Source organism: Chrysemys picta, chromosome 8 (genome assembly GCF_011386835.1).
Source record: "Chrysemys picta bellii isolate R12L10 chromosome 8, ASM1138683v2, whole genome shotgun sequence".
Lineage (NCBI taxonomy): Eukaryota > Metazoa > Chordata > Testudines > Emydidae > Chrysemys > Chrysemys picta.
The window spans coordinates 2,789,107-2,803,394 of NC_088798.1; the positions used below are offsets into that span (position 1 = coordinate 2,789,107).

Below are 14,288 nucleotides of genomic sequence, written 5' to 3' on the forward strand. Positions count from 1 at the left end.
AGCCTGCTTGGCGGGAGGGTCATCACAAATTGCAGAAGAGAGATCTCCCCCCTGCCATCAGCAAGGGTTGCCTCACAGCCCCTGACTCGACGAGCAGGCTGCAGCTAGCCAAGGAGACGTGCCATTGCTCTGCGCTGCCCTGGTATATTAGCATTTCAGGGAGCATAGCAAAATGGAAGGGAGAACGTTGGGGGGGGGCAGGTGACCCCATGTGCCCCCCCCCCGCTTCCCCTCTGGTTGGGGATCTGCAGGGCTGTGTATTTAATTTTAAGGGCCTCTGGTAAAATAAGGTTGAGAACCCCTATGATAGAGGTCTATAAAACCATGAATGATGTGGCTGAAGTGAAGAGCAAAGTGTTATTTACCCTCTCCCACAATACAGTAAAGGGGTGGGGTGGGGGGAACCCACCTGACGAAATTAACGTGCAGAACTCCCTACCATAGTATGTTGTGAGGGCAAAAAGTAGAAGTGGCTTCCACAGAGAATGAGATGAGACTAGGTCTCTCCAGAGTTGTTAGTGATGCAATCTCATGCTTGAGGAAAGCCCCAAATCTATGACTACACAGAGACCGGAAGTGGAAGAGGAGGGTGGATCACTCCAAATTGACCTGTTCTGTATACTCCACTGGGCTAGGTGGACCATTGGTCTGACCCACTCCAGCCTTCTTACAGGATCTCATGGGGTTGAAAGAATTAATTATTCTTATGAATTATGAGCTCTGCTGCATAAAGTCATCTAGAATAACCAGCTCGGCCAGTGTGAACACTCTTTTTGTACCATTAAATATTAACACCGAAAACATGGGGATTAGTTATTCAAATCCCTTCGTTTGGAAATGAGATCATGCATGAAAAACATGACATTTGAATACATACCTGAAAGTTATTTTCTACAGTATGCAAGGTGTCAGCAAATCACTAGTACTAAAAACATATGAAACCAAACAGGAAGATGAATACAGAACACAAAATAACCCCCTGTTGGAAAAACATCTCATTTGAGCTCTAAACATATTGTAAACAGTATTTTGTTGTATTTCTCCAGAGAAGTTACATGTAAAGAACCAGTAGAGATGTCTGAGAAATGGAACCATTAAGACAACTTCAATGAATGAATCACCAACGCTCCGTTTTTTTCACAAAATAAGCGCAGAGGGGCGGAGCTCCACGGACAGCCCGCCAATCCGCCCCCTTCTACAGCCTATTGCACTGGCCGGCTTAAAGCCCGGCTTTTACCCTCGGAACCAGGATCTCTGGGAGCAAACCCAGCCCAGGGACCAGGGATACAGGGCACGATGCGCAGTGCATTATGGGTAGGCATCTGTAAGTCTGAGAGCGCAGGGGAGCCCGGGCCTCTGAGCAGCGCCTGCATTGGTTACCCGGGGCTGGGCTTCGCTCGCCTGCAGCCACCGCGCCCCTCATTAACCCACCAGCGGAGACCCGGGGTGGAGCTGGGGAGCACCGACAATACGCGCCCGAGTGCAATCCTCCCGCGTCAGAGGAAAGCCCTGTAGGGGTGCAAACTGGTATTGCACCCGGCTGCTTCGTCTGTTCAAACACTTCATCTCAGGCTTCGCTCCCTACAGGCTTCAGCTTCCTGAGGCAAAAAGAGACCCCTAAGAAAAAGCGACTTCATTCTAACTTCCCCATAAAAAAAGTTAACACAGAACTCAGCCAATATTGATTATAGAAAATTATAATAAAAAAGATTTAGCATGTGTTACATCCTTTCTAATACATTTCATCTTTTTTTTTGTACATACCAGGGAACAATTTTACGAAAACAAAGCTGGAAAAAAACAATAAGAAACTCAGAAACTATGTTTGCGCCACAGCTCAGAGAGCCGAGAATTTCTCAACAAAAAACACTTTAACAAAAAAAAAAGCAACATATTTTATACTCTATGACGAAAAACCAGGGTAGCACAATAAATGTGCCTCCAAAAACACCACCAGGGCTAAAGCACTCCGCTTTGAATTCAGGGTGACCCGAATAAATCTGCCACAAATAATCAGAAGGAAGTTAGGACCTAAAAAGGAACAGCAGCGGTTATTTGAACAGGACTGCTTCCGTTTTACATCTTTTCAGCTACAAATCGGAGTTACAAACCTAAAATGATGAATGAATTACCACAAATATAGAAAAACATGGGGGGAAATGCCACTAGTTGCAAGCAAATTCTTTGGTTTACATCATTTAGAACAACCATACACAGTACTACGGGTGCTTTCTTTTCTATCATAAAATATTAACATAGAAAATCTGTAGATCAAGGTAGAGAGTGTGCGTAAAAAAAAACCACGATTGGGGATTAGTTAATGTCCTGAATCCTTAATCTGAAAATTAACGAACACAGGAAAGAAGAAACAACACGTAAAGAACTGTCAGAAAAAGCTTTCATAAAAAAACACCTTACAGATGTTGTCTGGGAAAGCAAATAGAAACTAAAAAAGATTACGCTGTACCTAACAGCAGAGAAAACAAAAACAACCTCTTAATTTCCTAGAAGTGTCACTAAGACTCTCAAACTGTTCACGCATTCACATAGTACAACAATGTTGACTTAATTAACAATCTAAATTTCAAGTTCCTTTCAATAAATTGTTCTATTTTTCACAACAAAAGGTAGCTTCACCGAAATGAAGCCTCAAAAAATTGGGTAGAAACTCATAAATGTTCCTCTCCACGGAAATCTTTAGTAAAAGGCGAAAGATTTATACGATCTGAAGAGAAACCAGAGTATACAGACTACGCTGCAGAAGCCGGGTGGGAGCAACAGCGTGTTCATCTCACCTCAGGGTGACTACACTCACTGCCCGCTAAAGCTCTCGCTTTTACAGGAAATGTAATTGAACCGGTTTACATCCCGAGTTGGAGCATCGGAACCGGAGACATTGGGAGCAAAACCAGCCCCTTGACCAGGGACTCGCTTCGCTGCGCGCAAGGCACTGTGGGTATGCAAATGAGATTCTCCAGCCCATCCTCGCTCAGGGCTGCCGCTGCTCGTTCCCCAGCTGGGCGGAGACGGGGATGCGGCGGGGGCTGGGGAAGCTGCTCTCCTGGGACAGTCCCGCTGACGCCCAGGCGCATAGAGGACGGAGCCCGGCCGAGAAGCCAGAGGGCAATTGGCCCACGGCTAAAACCCAGAGCAATCGCACACGCCTTGCAAAGTAACAGGAGCCGGGATCTCGGACATGCGAGTCTATCCCCCAGCCGGGTGCGACCCCGCGTTGTACCTGCTGCTTGGTCGGCCTCAGATCCTTGGGGTTCGCTGCGCTGCAGCTCACCTGATACACGGGAACAGCTTCAAAGGGCGCTGCCTGCCTGTGCACTCAGCCTCGTTCGGCAGGTAACAAAAGGGATCAAGGGGCCTTCCAGTTTCTGCAGTGGGTGACAACACCTGCCCTTCTGCACTGACAAGACACTGACGCGAGACAAGGCGGGGAGGTAATTCTTGTGTTGGACCAACTTCTGGTGGGGAGAGAGAGAAGCACAATGCAAGCTGCACTCTTTCCCCAGCAGAAGGTGGGGGCCACCTTGTCTCTCTGATATCCTGGATTCCTGGGACTGGACCTGGCTACAACTATACTGCCTGCGAGAATCTGAAGTGTTACTTAAATCAGGTTACGAAGTGCCAGACCCCACCAGGGCTGGTGCTTTCTTTGCTGCTCAGCCGTTTGGTAACTAACCTACAGCTAGAATTGTTGATGACAGTGTGTGTTTCCAGGCCTAGGGAGAATTTGAATGGGGTTGGAAGATCGCAGCTCCATTTCTCCCAATAAATACAGGACAATCAAAGATTAGGAGCTAATATGGAAACGCTAAAGGCCAGATGCTTAATTCGTGATTTCTTTTGACATCAAAAGGATATGACATCAGCTCCATATAAACTGAGGCCAGGACATGCCTTTCAGGACACAGAATCATAGAATATCAGGGTTGGAAGGGACCTCAGGTGGTCATCTAGTCCACCCCCCTGCTCAAAGCAGGACCAATTCCCAACTAAATCATCCCAGCCAGGGCTTTGTCAAGCCTGACCTTAAAAACCTCTAAGGATGGAGATTCCACCACCTCCCTAGGGAACCCATTCCAGTGCTTCACCACCCTCCTAGTGAAATAGTGTTTCCTAATATCCAACCTAAACCTCCCCCACCGCAACGTGAGACCATTACTCCTTGTTCTGTCATCTGCTACCACTGAGAACAGCCGAGCTCCATCCTCTTTGGAACCCCCCTTCAGGTAGTTGAAAGCAGCTATCAAATCCCCCCTCATTCTTCTCTTCTGCAGACTAAACAAGCTCAGTTCCCTCAGCCTATTTCACTCTATTCTACAACCCAGGTCACACAGGCCTCTTTGCCACTATCATACGAGCCTCTCATGCGAAGTGCTAGATCAGAAAAGAGGGGGGACTATAAAGAACATTTCACCTTCCATTTGTTTAAAAGCAACACAGAACCTGATGAAGCCGTGACTCTTCAGACAGAATGCTGCCACTTGCTCAGCCTTCACTTCCTGAGAAAGGGCCATATACAGACTTGGAGCCGTGGGGTAGGGCTCTGGGGGCTATTTAAAGGGCCAGGGCGGTAGAAGCAGGGGAGCCCCAGGCCCTTTAAATAGCCCCCAGAGCCCTGAGGTAGTGGGCGGCTCCGGCAGCTATTTAAAGGGCTGGGGCGGTAGAAGCAGGGGAGCTCCTGCCCTGCCCGCACCAGCCCCACACCCCCTGCCCTGCCTGCAGCCAACCCCTGCTGCACCCCCTGCCCGCAGCCAGCCCGTCTCCAGCCAGCCCCGAACCCCCTGCCCTGCCCGCAGCCAGCCCGTCTCCAGTCATCCCCGCAACCCCTGCCCTGCCCGCAGTCAGCCCGTCTCCAGCCAGCCCTGCACCCCCTGCCCTGCCCGCAGCCAGCCCCTGCTGCACCCCCTGCCCACACTAGCCCCGCCCCCCTGGCCGCACCAGCCCCACACCCCGCACTCCCTGCCCTGCCCGCAGCCAGCCCATCTCCAGCCAGCCCCGCACCCCCTGCCCGGACCAGCTCCACACCCCCTGCCCTGCCCGCAGCTAGCCCATCTCCAGCCAGCCCCACACCCCCTGCCCTGCCCGCAGCCAGCCCGTCTGCAGCCAGCCCCGCACCCCCTGCCCTGCCCGCAGCCAGACCCTACCTCCATTCAGCCCCTGCCCTGCCTCCAGCCAGCAATATACGTAATCTATAATTTTGTTTTTATGTATATAGTTATGGAAAGTAAATAATACATGGAAGAAATGAAAGGTTTTTTTTTTAACGTGTTGTTTTCTTTTAAACACGGGAACAGACCCGCTCTGGGGCCCCGCCGAAAATGTTTGAATTGGGACCTGCACTTCCTAAAGCCGGCCCTGCTTCGAGATTAGAACCTGTTCTGGCTGTTACTGCTGTTAGCGTCTGGGGCTGTCAACCGTCCCTGTGAGATTTTTGCTCGTGGAGGGAGTGTGGCAGGCTATTAGCAGGAGTGTCCCTGGGGTGTGTAAAGATATTCCTGAGGCGGGACTGTTCCTGGGGCACGTCACAGGGTTGCTACCGAGGCCTGGAGGGCAATGTTTGTGCATGGGGCTGTTCTCGCTGCCTGGGGGGAGCCAGGCCTGGTCCAGGGGCTGTTCCCAAGGCTGAGATGGAGCTGGACAGTCCCTGCAGCAGTCCCTAGGGGAAGGGGCTCTTCTGGAGTCCGGGCTGTTCCCAGGGCCTAGGTGCGGGGGGGTCTGTCCAAGGGGCAGTTATCGGAGGGGGGGCTGTTCCCGGGGCGCGGGGGGGTCTGTCCAAGGGGCAGTTATTGGGGGGGCTGTTCCCGGGGCGCGCGGGGGGGTCTGTCCAAGGGGCAGTTATTGGGGGGGCTGTTCCCGGGGCGCGCGGGGGGGTCTGTCCAAGGGGCAGTTATCGGAGGGGGGGCGCGCGGGGGGGTCTGTCCAAGGGGCAGTTATTGGGGGGGCTGTTCCCGGGGTGCGCGGGGGGGGTCTGTCCAAAGGGCAGTTATTGGGGGGGCTGTTCCCAGGGTGCGCGGGGGGTCTGTCCAAGGGGCAGTTATTGGGGGGGCTGTTCCCGGGGTGCGCGGGGGGGGGTCTGTCCAAGGGGCAGTTATTGGGGGGCTGTTCCCGGGGTGCGCGGGGGGGGTCTGTCCAAGGGGCAGTTATTGGGGGGGGGGCTGTTCCCGGGGTGCGCGGGGGGGTCTGTCTATGGGGCAGTCATTAGAGATGGGGGGGCTGTTCCCGGGGCGCGCGGGGGGGTCTATCTATGGGGCAGTCATTGGAGATGGGGGGGCTGTTCCCGGGGCCCGGGACGGAGCCGTGCCCCGCACTGTGGGCAAGGGGCGGGTCTGGATCCGAGGGTCACGCCCTGGCCCGAGGCGACAGGGGAGCTCGGCGGGTCCATCCCCCGGGCCTGGGGGGGGGGGGGTCTGTGCCCAGGGAGCGCGGCCCGCCCACCACGTGGGTCGTGCCCGGGGCCTAGGAGAGGGGCGGGAACTAACCGCTCCCAGCAACTCCCCCCCCGGAACCTACGCAGTCCCCAGGCCAGCGCGTCAGCGTCACGTGCGCAGGTCGCCGGGGGATGTCGTCAGTCAGCGGCCCCCTCGGGCTCGGCGGCATGACGTCCCCGTCTCGCGAGAGCTCGGCCCCACAAACCGCCCCGTGAGCCTTTGCGGCCCCTCTTTGCAGCCGGCGCCGCTCGGGATGGGTGAGTGGGGCCGCGGCTCCGGGCCTGCCGCCATCCGTCGCCATCCGCCCGCAGGGCCGGCGGGGCGGGACCCGGCGCGGCGCGGGGGCGCTGCGGGGCCGGCGGGGTTCGCGCTGGCGGGCGGCCGCTGCTGCTGCGGGGCGGGAGGAGGGGGGAGGCCGGGGTCCAGCGCGGCGGGGGTGGGGGCTGGGGCGGGCCCGCTGCCTCTTCCTGGGGGTGGGGTGGCTGCAGCCCCAGAGCTCCCCCCGCCTACCCCCGGCTGGGGGGCCCTGCACGGGCCTGAGGCCTCAGCGCCGCCTGACTCGCCCTGCACCCAGGTGGGTGTGAGCGCGGGCTGGGGTGCGGGGCTCGTGATCGCAAAGGCCCCAGGCTGGGACAGTTTCCTTTAGTGCCATGTGCTGGCTTTGCTGAACGCTTCGGGCGGGGGGCTCTGGAGTATCTGTGATGAAGCTTCTCTAATTGCTGCATTAGTCCGAATGCACCATGTGGAAATCAACCTTGGAGAGCTGAGTACTCCCAGCCTTGCTGTCGTACAATCGGGTGGGCTCGTCCGCCTCTCTGACCTGCTGCTTTTTGGTTTAACCCAGGTATCTCTAGGGACAACTGGCACAAGCGTCGCAAGACTGGGGGCAAAAGGAAGCCCTACCATAAGAAGAGGAAGTATGAGTTGGGGCGACCTCCCGCCAACACCAAGGTGGGGGATTTGGCCGTTGGGGATAACGGGATGTTGCTGCCCTGGCCAGCTTAGAAAACACTGTGTTAGTTTCTGGCTTCATGTCCCGGTGATAAGGGCTTGTGAAAATGCCCTGCTTTATCAATCAGTACTCTTAATTTCTTCCTGTGCTCCTCTGAGCAGTGGCACTTCCCCCCCTGCCTGTGGGATTTCAGCATTATGTTAGTTCAGAGTGTTACTGGGTTAGACGGCAATTGGAGTGATGAGAACTTCGCCTTAGGTGGGTACTATGGACCGTTTCGGTCGCAATTACTGCACCTGCCAATGCTAGGATCTGTCATAGTTACACTGACCATATTGCCTTTCAACCTGAAACTCACCGTCTGCTCTCCCCTGAGGATGTTGTTTTGTTAGCAGCTCTGGTTTTGTTGCTGTTACAGATTGGCCCACGCCGAATTCACACAGTGAGGGTTCGTGGTGGTAACAAGAAATATCGTGCTCTGCGCTTGGATGTGGGCAACTTCTCTTGGGGCTCTGAATGTAAGTAGAAAGATGAGAATGCGGGCCTTTTGCATCTGGAAAGCGACCGTGTCTTTTTCTCGCTGTGTCAGCCGTCCATGCTACTGCTGGACTGGAGGAATGATGCAAGCAAACAGCTTGGATGCTGATCTTCAGCAATGTAGTTGTCTGTACAGTGTTTGGTTCTGGAGCAGTGTGAATAATGATGATAACTTTGACCTTAGGTGGACTTATTAGAAGTCTTGGAGGCTTCTGTAAAGCTCACAGTGATAGGAATGTCATAGTTACACTGAGTACATTGCTCACAGAAGCTCTTATCTCAGGAGGGGAGCAGCTCTCATGGAGTTTTCACATTAAAAACAATGTTGATTGTCAAATCATTGGTGTAGATTTACAGCTTTCAGCAGAATGTGCTCCCTGTCCCCAAGTGTTTGTTATCTAAATAAAGCAAGATAAAACAGTAAAGCAGAGCGTGAGGGTCTTTGACAAGAACAGTTTGCTGGAACAGGTGGATTGGAAGGCGAATACCCTGCAACAGGGTTGGAGGGTGGGGAAGAGGTTTTAAAAAGGAGTCAGGCATTAAGGTGAGAGGAGGGGGATCTGTAACCCTTCTACTGCAGTCATCAATGCTCCTGGAGGCAGAGTGTCTTTTGCTTGTGCCATGCTGAGACCAGTGGACTCCAATCTTGGCTGTCTTTTTGGATGCTTCTGTAATACAAATAATAAATAGTAAATCTGGTGCAGGTTAATGATGACTGAAAGGTGGCTTGTCTGACATGAGGTAGAGGGGAAATGGTCTCTTCTAGTGGAGAAGTATCCGTACTGTGAAAATCACCAGCCCTTGTTAGCAATCTCAGCAGGGAGGCCAAAAATTGAATGGGCCATGAAGACTGCGCCTTCCCCCTAACCAACAGGCATGAGCCAGCACTGCTGAGCAGTGTGGGGAAAGCCAGCATTGCTGCTGTGCTTGTCCTGTGGACAAATTAAAGACTTGAGTCCCCAGGGAAGGCAACTGCTAACCTTACTAAAGCAAAACGACTACCATAAAGTGGTGTTTTACCCCACTGTGGAGTGATCTGTGGTCTCTAGAGGCCTGTGGAGGGTGGGAAACCCAGCTTGATCCTGCAAACCGTGTGTAGTGCTTGCTGCAGGGGGAGTCCCATTCACTTCCATGGGGTTGATTGGGAAGGTTTCACCAGATTGGGCCTTGACTCTCTGCATTTGCCTTTTATGCAACTTGTGTGGTAATAACTTTCGGATGAGAAGTCTGATTTCCACAGATGAGACCTGGGGAGGAGGAGGATAAACTCCAGCATGGCCCTGTGCATCTCGTGTTTTATTTAGAGCGTGTGTAGCCCTCCATTTGCAGGTCTCTTTCCTGAGCCCATATAGGCTGCCCTGGGAGAGGGAAGGATACTGAAAGGACTCGCCAAGTAGTTGGAGGATAAACTTCTGAAGAGCTGTGGCTCCCAGTGTGGGTTGAGCACTGAAGATGCTGTATTGTCCGTTTGCGTGTTTATGATGCATCCATTGTAAAAGCTTGTCTGGCTTGTGTGGGGTTTAATTAGTTCCCTTGTTTTCCAAGGCTGCACCCGCAAGACCAGAATCATTGATGTGGTCTACAATGCTTCCAACAATGAGCTGGTGCGGACAAAGACCCTGGTGAAGAACTGCATTGTTCTCATTGACAGTACGCCGTACCGACAGTGGTATGAAGCCCACTATGCCTTGCCCCTCGGACGCAAGAAGGGCGCTAAACTGGTATGTGCTGGGCTGGGCAATCTGTTCTTGATGCTGTGTGAATCATGCCAGTCTGCCTACTGGGCAGGGATTACATAGTCTGCACTGCTGTCCGTTCTGCCTCTTAGCAATTTTAAACAAAGTATCTCAGAATTGCATTCCGGACCAATTCTAGCCATTTGAGATGTTCTCATTTGGAGTCACATGGCCGTTCCAAAGGGAATGCTGGTTCCTTAAAACCGTTGCTCCACAGAGCCACCCCCATGGCTTTTGCACCTGGCTGTGTTAGATTAGTGGAGGGATCTGCCCCTGAGAGCTTCCTTGGTCTTCTGATGATGATAACTTTGTCCAGTTCTGCTACTGAATGGAGAGCGATGACAACCTGTGACGCTGAAGAAGACTTTGCAGGGGGAGGTTGGGCCCTCACTGTAGGGAGAAAGCTTCTGCTTCTAGAACAGATTCCTGCATGTTAGTCCGTTACATAGGAATTTGGGTCCTGCCTGCAATGGTTTTGGGGGGTGGGGGCATAGTTAGGACTGTTCGGTTTATTGTTGGATAGTGGGTGAAGGTTGACCTGTTCTCATTGTCTGATTGTTTGGAGACACATTCAGATCATTGCTCCAGACTGTGTGGTTGGGGGAAGGGAGATTAAGTTGATTTTTGGGGAGGAGGGTAGTTCAGACTTCCAAGAGGACAAACCGTAGAAAGAGTTTGTAGTGCATATCCCTTCCAGAGCCTGATCCCTGGCCCTGTGAACTAACCGCAAAGGCTGGTTGGAGTTATATCTGCATTCATGTCTCGTAGCTAAGGATTTTGGCTAGCAGAGGTTGCCTATTCTATGTGAGTGGACAATGACTAATAGCAGTCATTGCTGGAAGATGGGGGACAATTGCTTTCACTCATTCACTGTTAGTCGCCACCTCTCCTACCCTGTGTTTTCCATACGTGATCAGGCATGTTTTGGGCTAGGACTGTAACCAGGGTTATTGCACTGTAGTGTTCTCCAAAATGGTACTGGAAATACAAAGGGTTTATGTCTGACATGACAATTGAGTCCTATGCTCTAAAATCTTGCCTGTTCCTGCATAAACCATTTCTGCTCCTTTCCAGACTTGGAAGGAACATAGAGATGATGCCGTGGACCAGAAAAGGGGAATGCAGTGGGAGGCTTCAAAAGGTGGACAGCTATACGTTAAATGCAGCCTGTTCAGTCCTTTCTCTGGCTTTGTTTCAGACTCCTGAAGAGGAGGAAATCTTAAACAAAAAGCGTTCAAAGAAGATCCAGAAGAAATATGACGAGCGGAAGAAGAACGCCAAGATCAGCAGCCTCCTGGAGGAGCAGTTCCAGCAGGGAAAGCTGCTTGGTGAGTCCCCAGGGGAGGGAGAACTCGGTGGGCGATACAGGCACAAAGAGAAGGTGCCAGAGCAGAAGCGATTCTTATTCGTGTTTCTAAAATCCTGTCTGGATTAGCCAGCCTGATACAGCCATACAGAGGTGCAGGTTGAAAGTGATGGGGGGGAGTTCATCTGTTGTAAGGCTTGGCAGGACTCGATTTTTATAATTTTGACAGTTATCTGTGTTTGTTTTTAAGTATTTATTTTTATCTATTTTAAATTTTTCACAGTTGCAGGCAATTATGGGGGTGTTAGCCAGTAGTAATTATTTAATGACCGTAGATGTTGAGATTCATTAAAACACAAATTATGAGCATCACATGTCAAACTCTACCAAGTAAATATCTTTAAATCAAACTGTTAAGTTCTAAAATAGCGTTAGCTGGAAATGTTTGTTTCATCAGCTTGTGCTTGTATGGTGAAATAGACATCTACCAATATTTAAAAAAAAAAACGAATCCTTCCACGCCTAGTTGTAAAATGTTTTTACTGGATATTAGCCACAGCTTTCCTTTCATGTGTCTGGATTCTGGAAGGTCCAGCAGTTTTGGCCCTGGTGGAAAGGAAAAATTTCCCACTCACAGCTGGCATGTTTGTTCAGCTCCTGGAATTGCTCAGCCCTGGCTAGTGGTCATTCTCTATAGGCCTTTCTCTGGTAAGACTTGCCAGTGTTGTGAAAAGCCTACGGCCAGGTCTGTACTAACTACGTCGCTCAGGGGTGTGACAAATCCACTCTCCTGAACAACGTAGTTATACCAACCTAACCCCTGGGGTAGACAGTGCCAAGTCAGTGGGAGACGCTCTCCTTTGGCTTAGTAGTGTCTTCAGTACGGTGCTGAAGACCAGCCCGAAGGCTGCTTGTGCATCCCCTGCAGTGAGCAGCTTTCTTAGGTGAAAGGCGTTACTTGTTAAGCCCATCTGCCGTTGTGCATGGGCGGCCTGGTATTCTGAAGTCTTCTGGTGATGAGAACACTGTCCAGTTCTGCTACTGAATTTAAATGATGACAATTGGAAATCTGAAGAGGACTTCACTAGTGCAGATCTTCCCCTCACACTTGCATAGCCCCACAGCTGTGCCTGAGTGGGATCCTTTCAGGGAGATGCTCACTAACACATTGATTTATTTGAAGAGGCCAAGAAAGATTGACCATAGAGGGCAAGAAAGAGTCCAGCTTGTTTGGATGGACACTGTGATGTGAGAGTCCATAGCAGTGTCGCTCCCATTTCTTTTTCCCTGACCTAATGGCTGACTTCTCATTGCAGCTTGCATCGCCTCCAGACCTGGACAGTGTGGCCGAGCAGACGGCTATATTCTGGAAGGCAAGGAACTAGAATTCTACCTGAGGAAGATCAAGGCCAGGAAAGGCAAATGAATGTACGATATGCAACTAAAAGACCGAATAAAAACCCCCGAGTCTTGTTATAAAAGGGTAGTGTGCTTATTTGTGTGTGGAGTAAGGCAGGGCTTGGGAAGCTCCTTTCTCCTGCAGAGACTTGAAAGCAAAGAGGCTATAATCAGGATTTGCTGCTCGCTCCATGCTTTCAGCCCTAGGAAAGCGCTGAACCTGCACGCCCCAGTGCTAAGATAGGACCTAGCAGGAAATGTGTAGGAGTGACTTAATGAGGCAAACACAAGTGTGGAGAAAGGGGGGTTGTTAGTGGCTTGGTTTGTGCAGCAGCTTGTAGTCTGCACCATTGGTGCAGTTCTAGCTGTTCTAGATCTAGAACTTCCATTGCCGATGTAAAGGGGTGTTTGCTGTAAATGGGGATTCCTAGACTGGAGGAGACCTGTGGTCTATCTAGTCTTTTCTGTCTCCTGTACTTGATTCATTACAGGAGGTGTTAATAACCTGTAGCTGCTAACCCAATACGGCACCAATGGGGTCTTTTTACTGGGTGCTGGGAAAATCTCGATTTGGAAACATTGCCCATTTTGGACACTGGTTCCGATCTGTACATTGATTTACATTTTGTACAGAGAGCTTTGGCTAATAGGGTTTACTTAAGAGAGACCGGCTGACTTGTTTTCCTTTCAGACGTCCGTTTGTGGAACAGCGTAGACACTGCAACATGAGAACTGATAGCCAGGCTATCTTTTTTTCCTCTACCCCCATCACTGTGTTATCTGGACACTGTAACTTCTATTGTAGCAGGTACTGTGTGCTATTAACTCACAAATGTAACTTTTAAAATCTTACTACGCTATTTCAGTCAATATTCTGCAGCTGAGTGCTCTGGAGTGCTCCTCCAAACGCCACACACCCAGTACTTATTTTGAACTAGTTGGACATTTAACCCACATTTACGGTTTCCTGCTTGATTGAGAAGTTACTCTACAATTTCAGTTGTTTCTGTTTCAAGTTAGCCATTGGTTAGAACTGGTGCTGCACTGCCAAGTGGCTGGTTGGTCTTCTCCTTGACCTCCTGAGTCTCATTGCAGTGCAAGATGAACTCCCTTCTAGCAGAAGGGCCAGGCTATTTCAGTGGTCTGTCTCTTTCGATGGTTGGGTACAAACTTCCCTTTCTCTTCACCTACCATCCAGTGGAGAGGAGGTTGCTGTCGATTGTGCCTCTGAGGTGCCAGACCCTGGACATGGGTGAACAAAATTATTTTCCAACGTACAAATGGCTGTACTGGGTCAGGCCAATGGTCCATCTAGCCCAGTAGCCTGTCTTCTGACAGAGGCTGATGCCAGATGATTCAGAGGGAATGAACAGAACAGAGCAATTTCAAGTGACCATCCCCCTGTCATCCAATCCCATTTCAGGCAGTTGGAGGCTTAGGGATACCTGGAAACTTAGGGACACCCAGAGCATGGGGTGGCATCCCTGACCTCATGGCTAGTAGCCATTGAGGGACCTATCTGTGACCTTACCTAATTCTTTTTTAAATCTGGTTATACTTTTAGCCTTCACAACATCCCCAGGCAATGACTTCCACAAGCTTGACTGTGTTGTGTGAAGAAGTACTTCTTTATGTGTGTGCTGCCTATTCATTTCATTGGTGACCCTTGGTTCTTGTGTTATGTGAAGGGGTAAATAACACATGGCGTAGAGAAAGTGATTTTATAGACCTCTATCGTATCCTTCCTTAGCTGTCTCTTTTCTAAACTTAACAGGTCCAGCCTTTAATCTCTCCTTGTATGGAAACTGTTCCTACCCCAGGCACTTGCGTTGCCCTTCTCTACCTGTTTCAGTTCTAATATATCTTTTCGGATATCGGTTATCAGAACTGCACAAAGTATCCAAGGCTTGGGCGTA

General features: G+C 51.0%; 1 protein-coding gene and 6 non-coding genes across 7 annotated transcripts; 6 read left to right on the plus strand and 1 right to left on the minus strand.

Moving 5' to 3' along the window:
* Positions 1 to 2,629: 2,629 nt before the first annotated feature.
* Positions 2,630 to 2,745, minus strand: LOC112059335 (U5 spliceosomal RNA). The gene has a single exon (XR_002888605.1). It is a non-coding gene; the product is annotated as a U5 spliceosomal RNA (small nuclear RNA).
* Positions 2,746 to 6,543: 3,798 nt separating this feature from the next.
* Positions 6,544 to 12,455, plus strand: RPS8 (ribosomal protein S8). The gene is made up of 6 exons (XM_005303031.5): positions 6,544 to 6,700; positions 7,288 to 7,394; positions 7,814 to 7,913; positions 9,478 to 9,653; positions 10,867 to 10,996; positions 12,291 to 12,455. Exons 1-6 carry the CDS (start codon positions 6,697 to 6,699, stop codon positions 12,398 to 12,400), a joined length of 627 nt encoding a protein of 208 aa, XP_005303088.1. The 5' UTR covers positions 6,544 to 6,696; the 3' UTR covers positions 12,401 to 12,455.
* LOC112059341 (small nucleolar RNA SNORD55/SNORD39) lies at positions 7,133 to 7,217 on the plus strand. Its single transcript, XR_002888611.1, has one exon. It is a non-coding gene; the product is annotated as a small nucleolar RNA SNORD55/SNORD39 (small nucleolar RNA).
* Positions 7,626 to 7,731, plus strand: LOC112059344 (small nucleolar RNA SNORD46). Its single transcript, XR_002888614.1, has one exon. It is a non-coding gene; the product is annotated as a small nucleolar RNA SNORD46 (small nucleolar RNA).
* Positions 9,959 to 10,031, plus strand: LOC112059342 (small nucleolar RNA SNORD38). Its single transcript, XR_002888612.2, has one exon. It is a non-coding gene; the product is annotated as a small nucleolar RNA SNORD38 (small nucleolar RNA).
* On the plus strand, positions 11,982 to 12,052 carry LOC112059343 (small nucleolar RNA SNORD38). Its single transcript, XR_002888613.1, has one exon. It is a non-coding gene; the product is annotated as a small nucleolar RNA SNORD38 (small nucleolar RNA).
* A 956-nt stretch (positions 12,456 to 13,411) lies between the features above and the next one.
* LOC112059351 (small nucleolar RNA SNORA35) lies at positions 13,412 to 13,543 on the plus strand. The gene has a single exon (XR_002888621.1). It is a non-coding gene; the product is annotated as a small nucleolar RNA SNORA35 (small nucleolar RNA).
* The last annotated feature ends 745 nt before the right edge of the window (positions 13,544 to 14,288 follow it).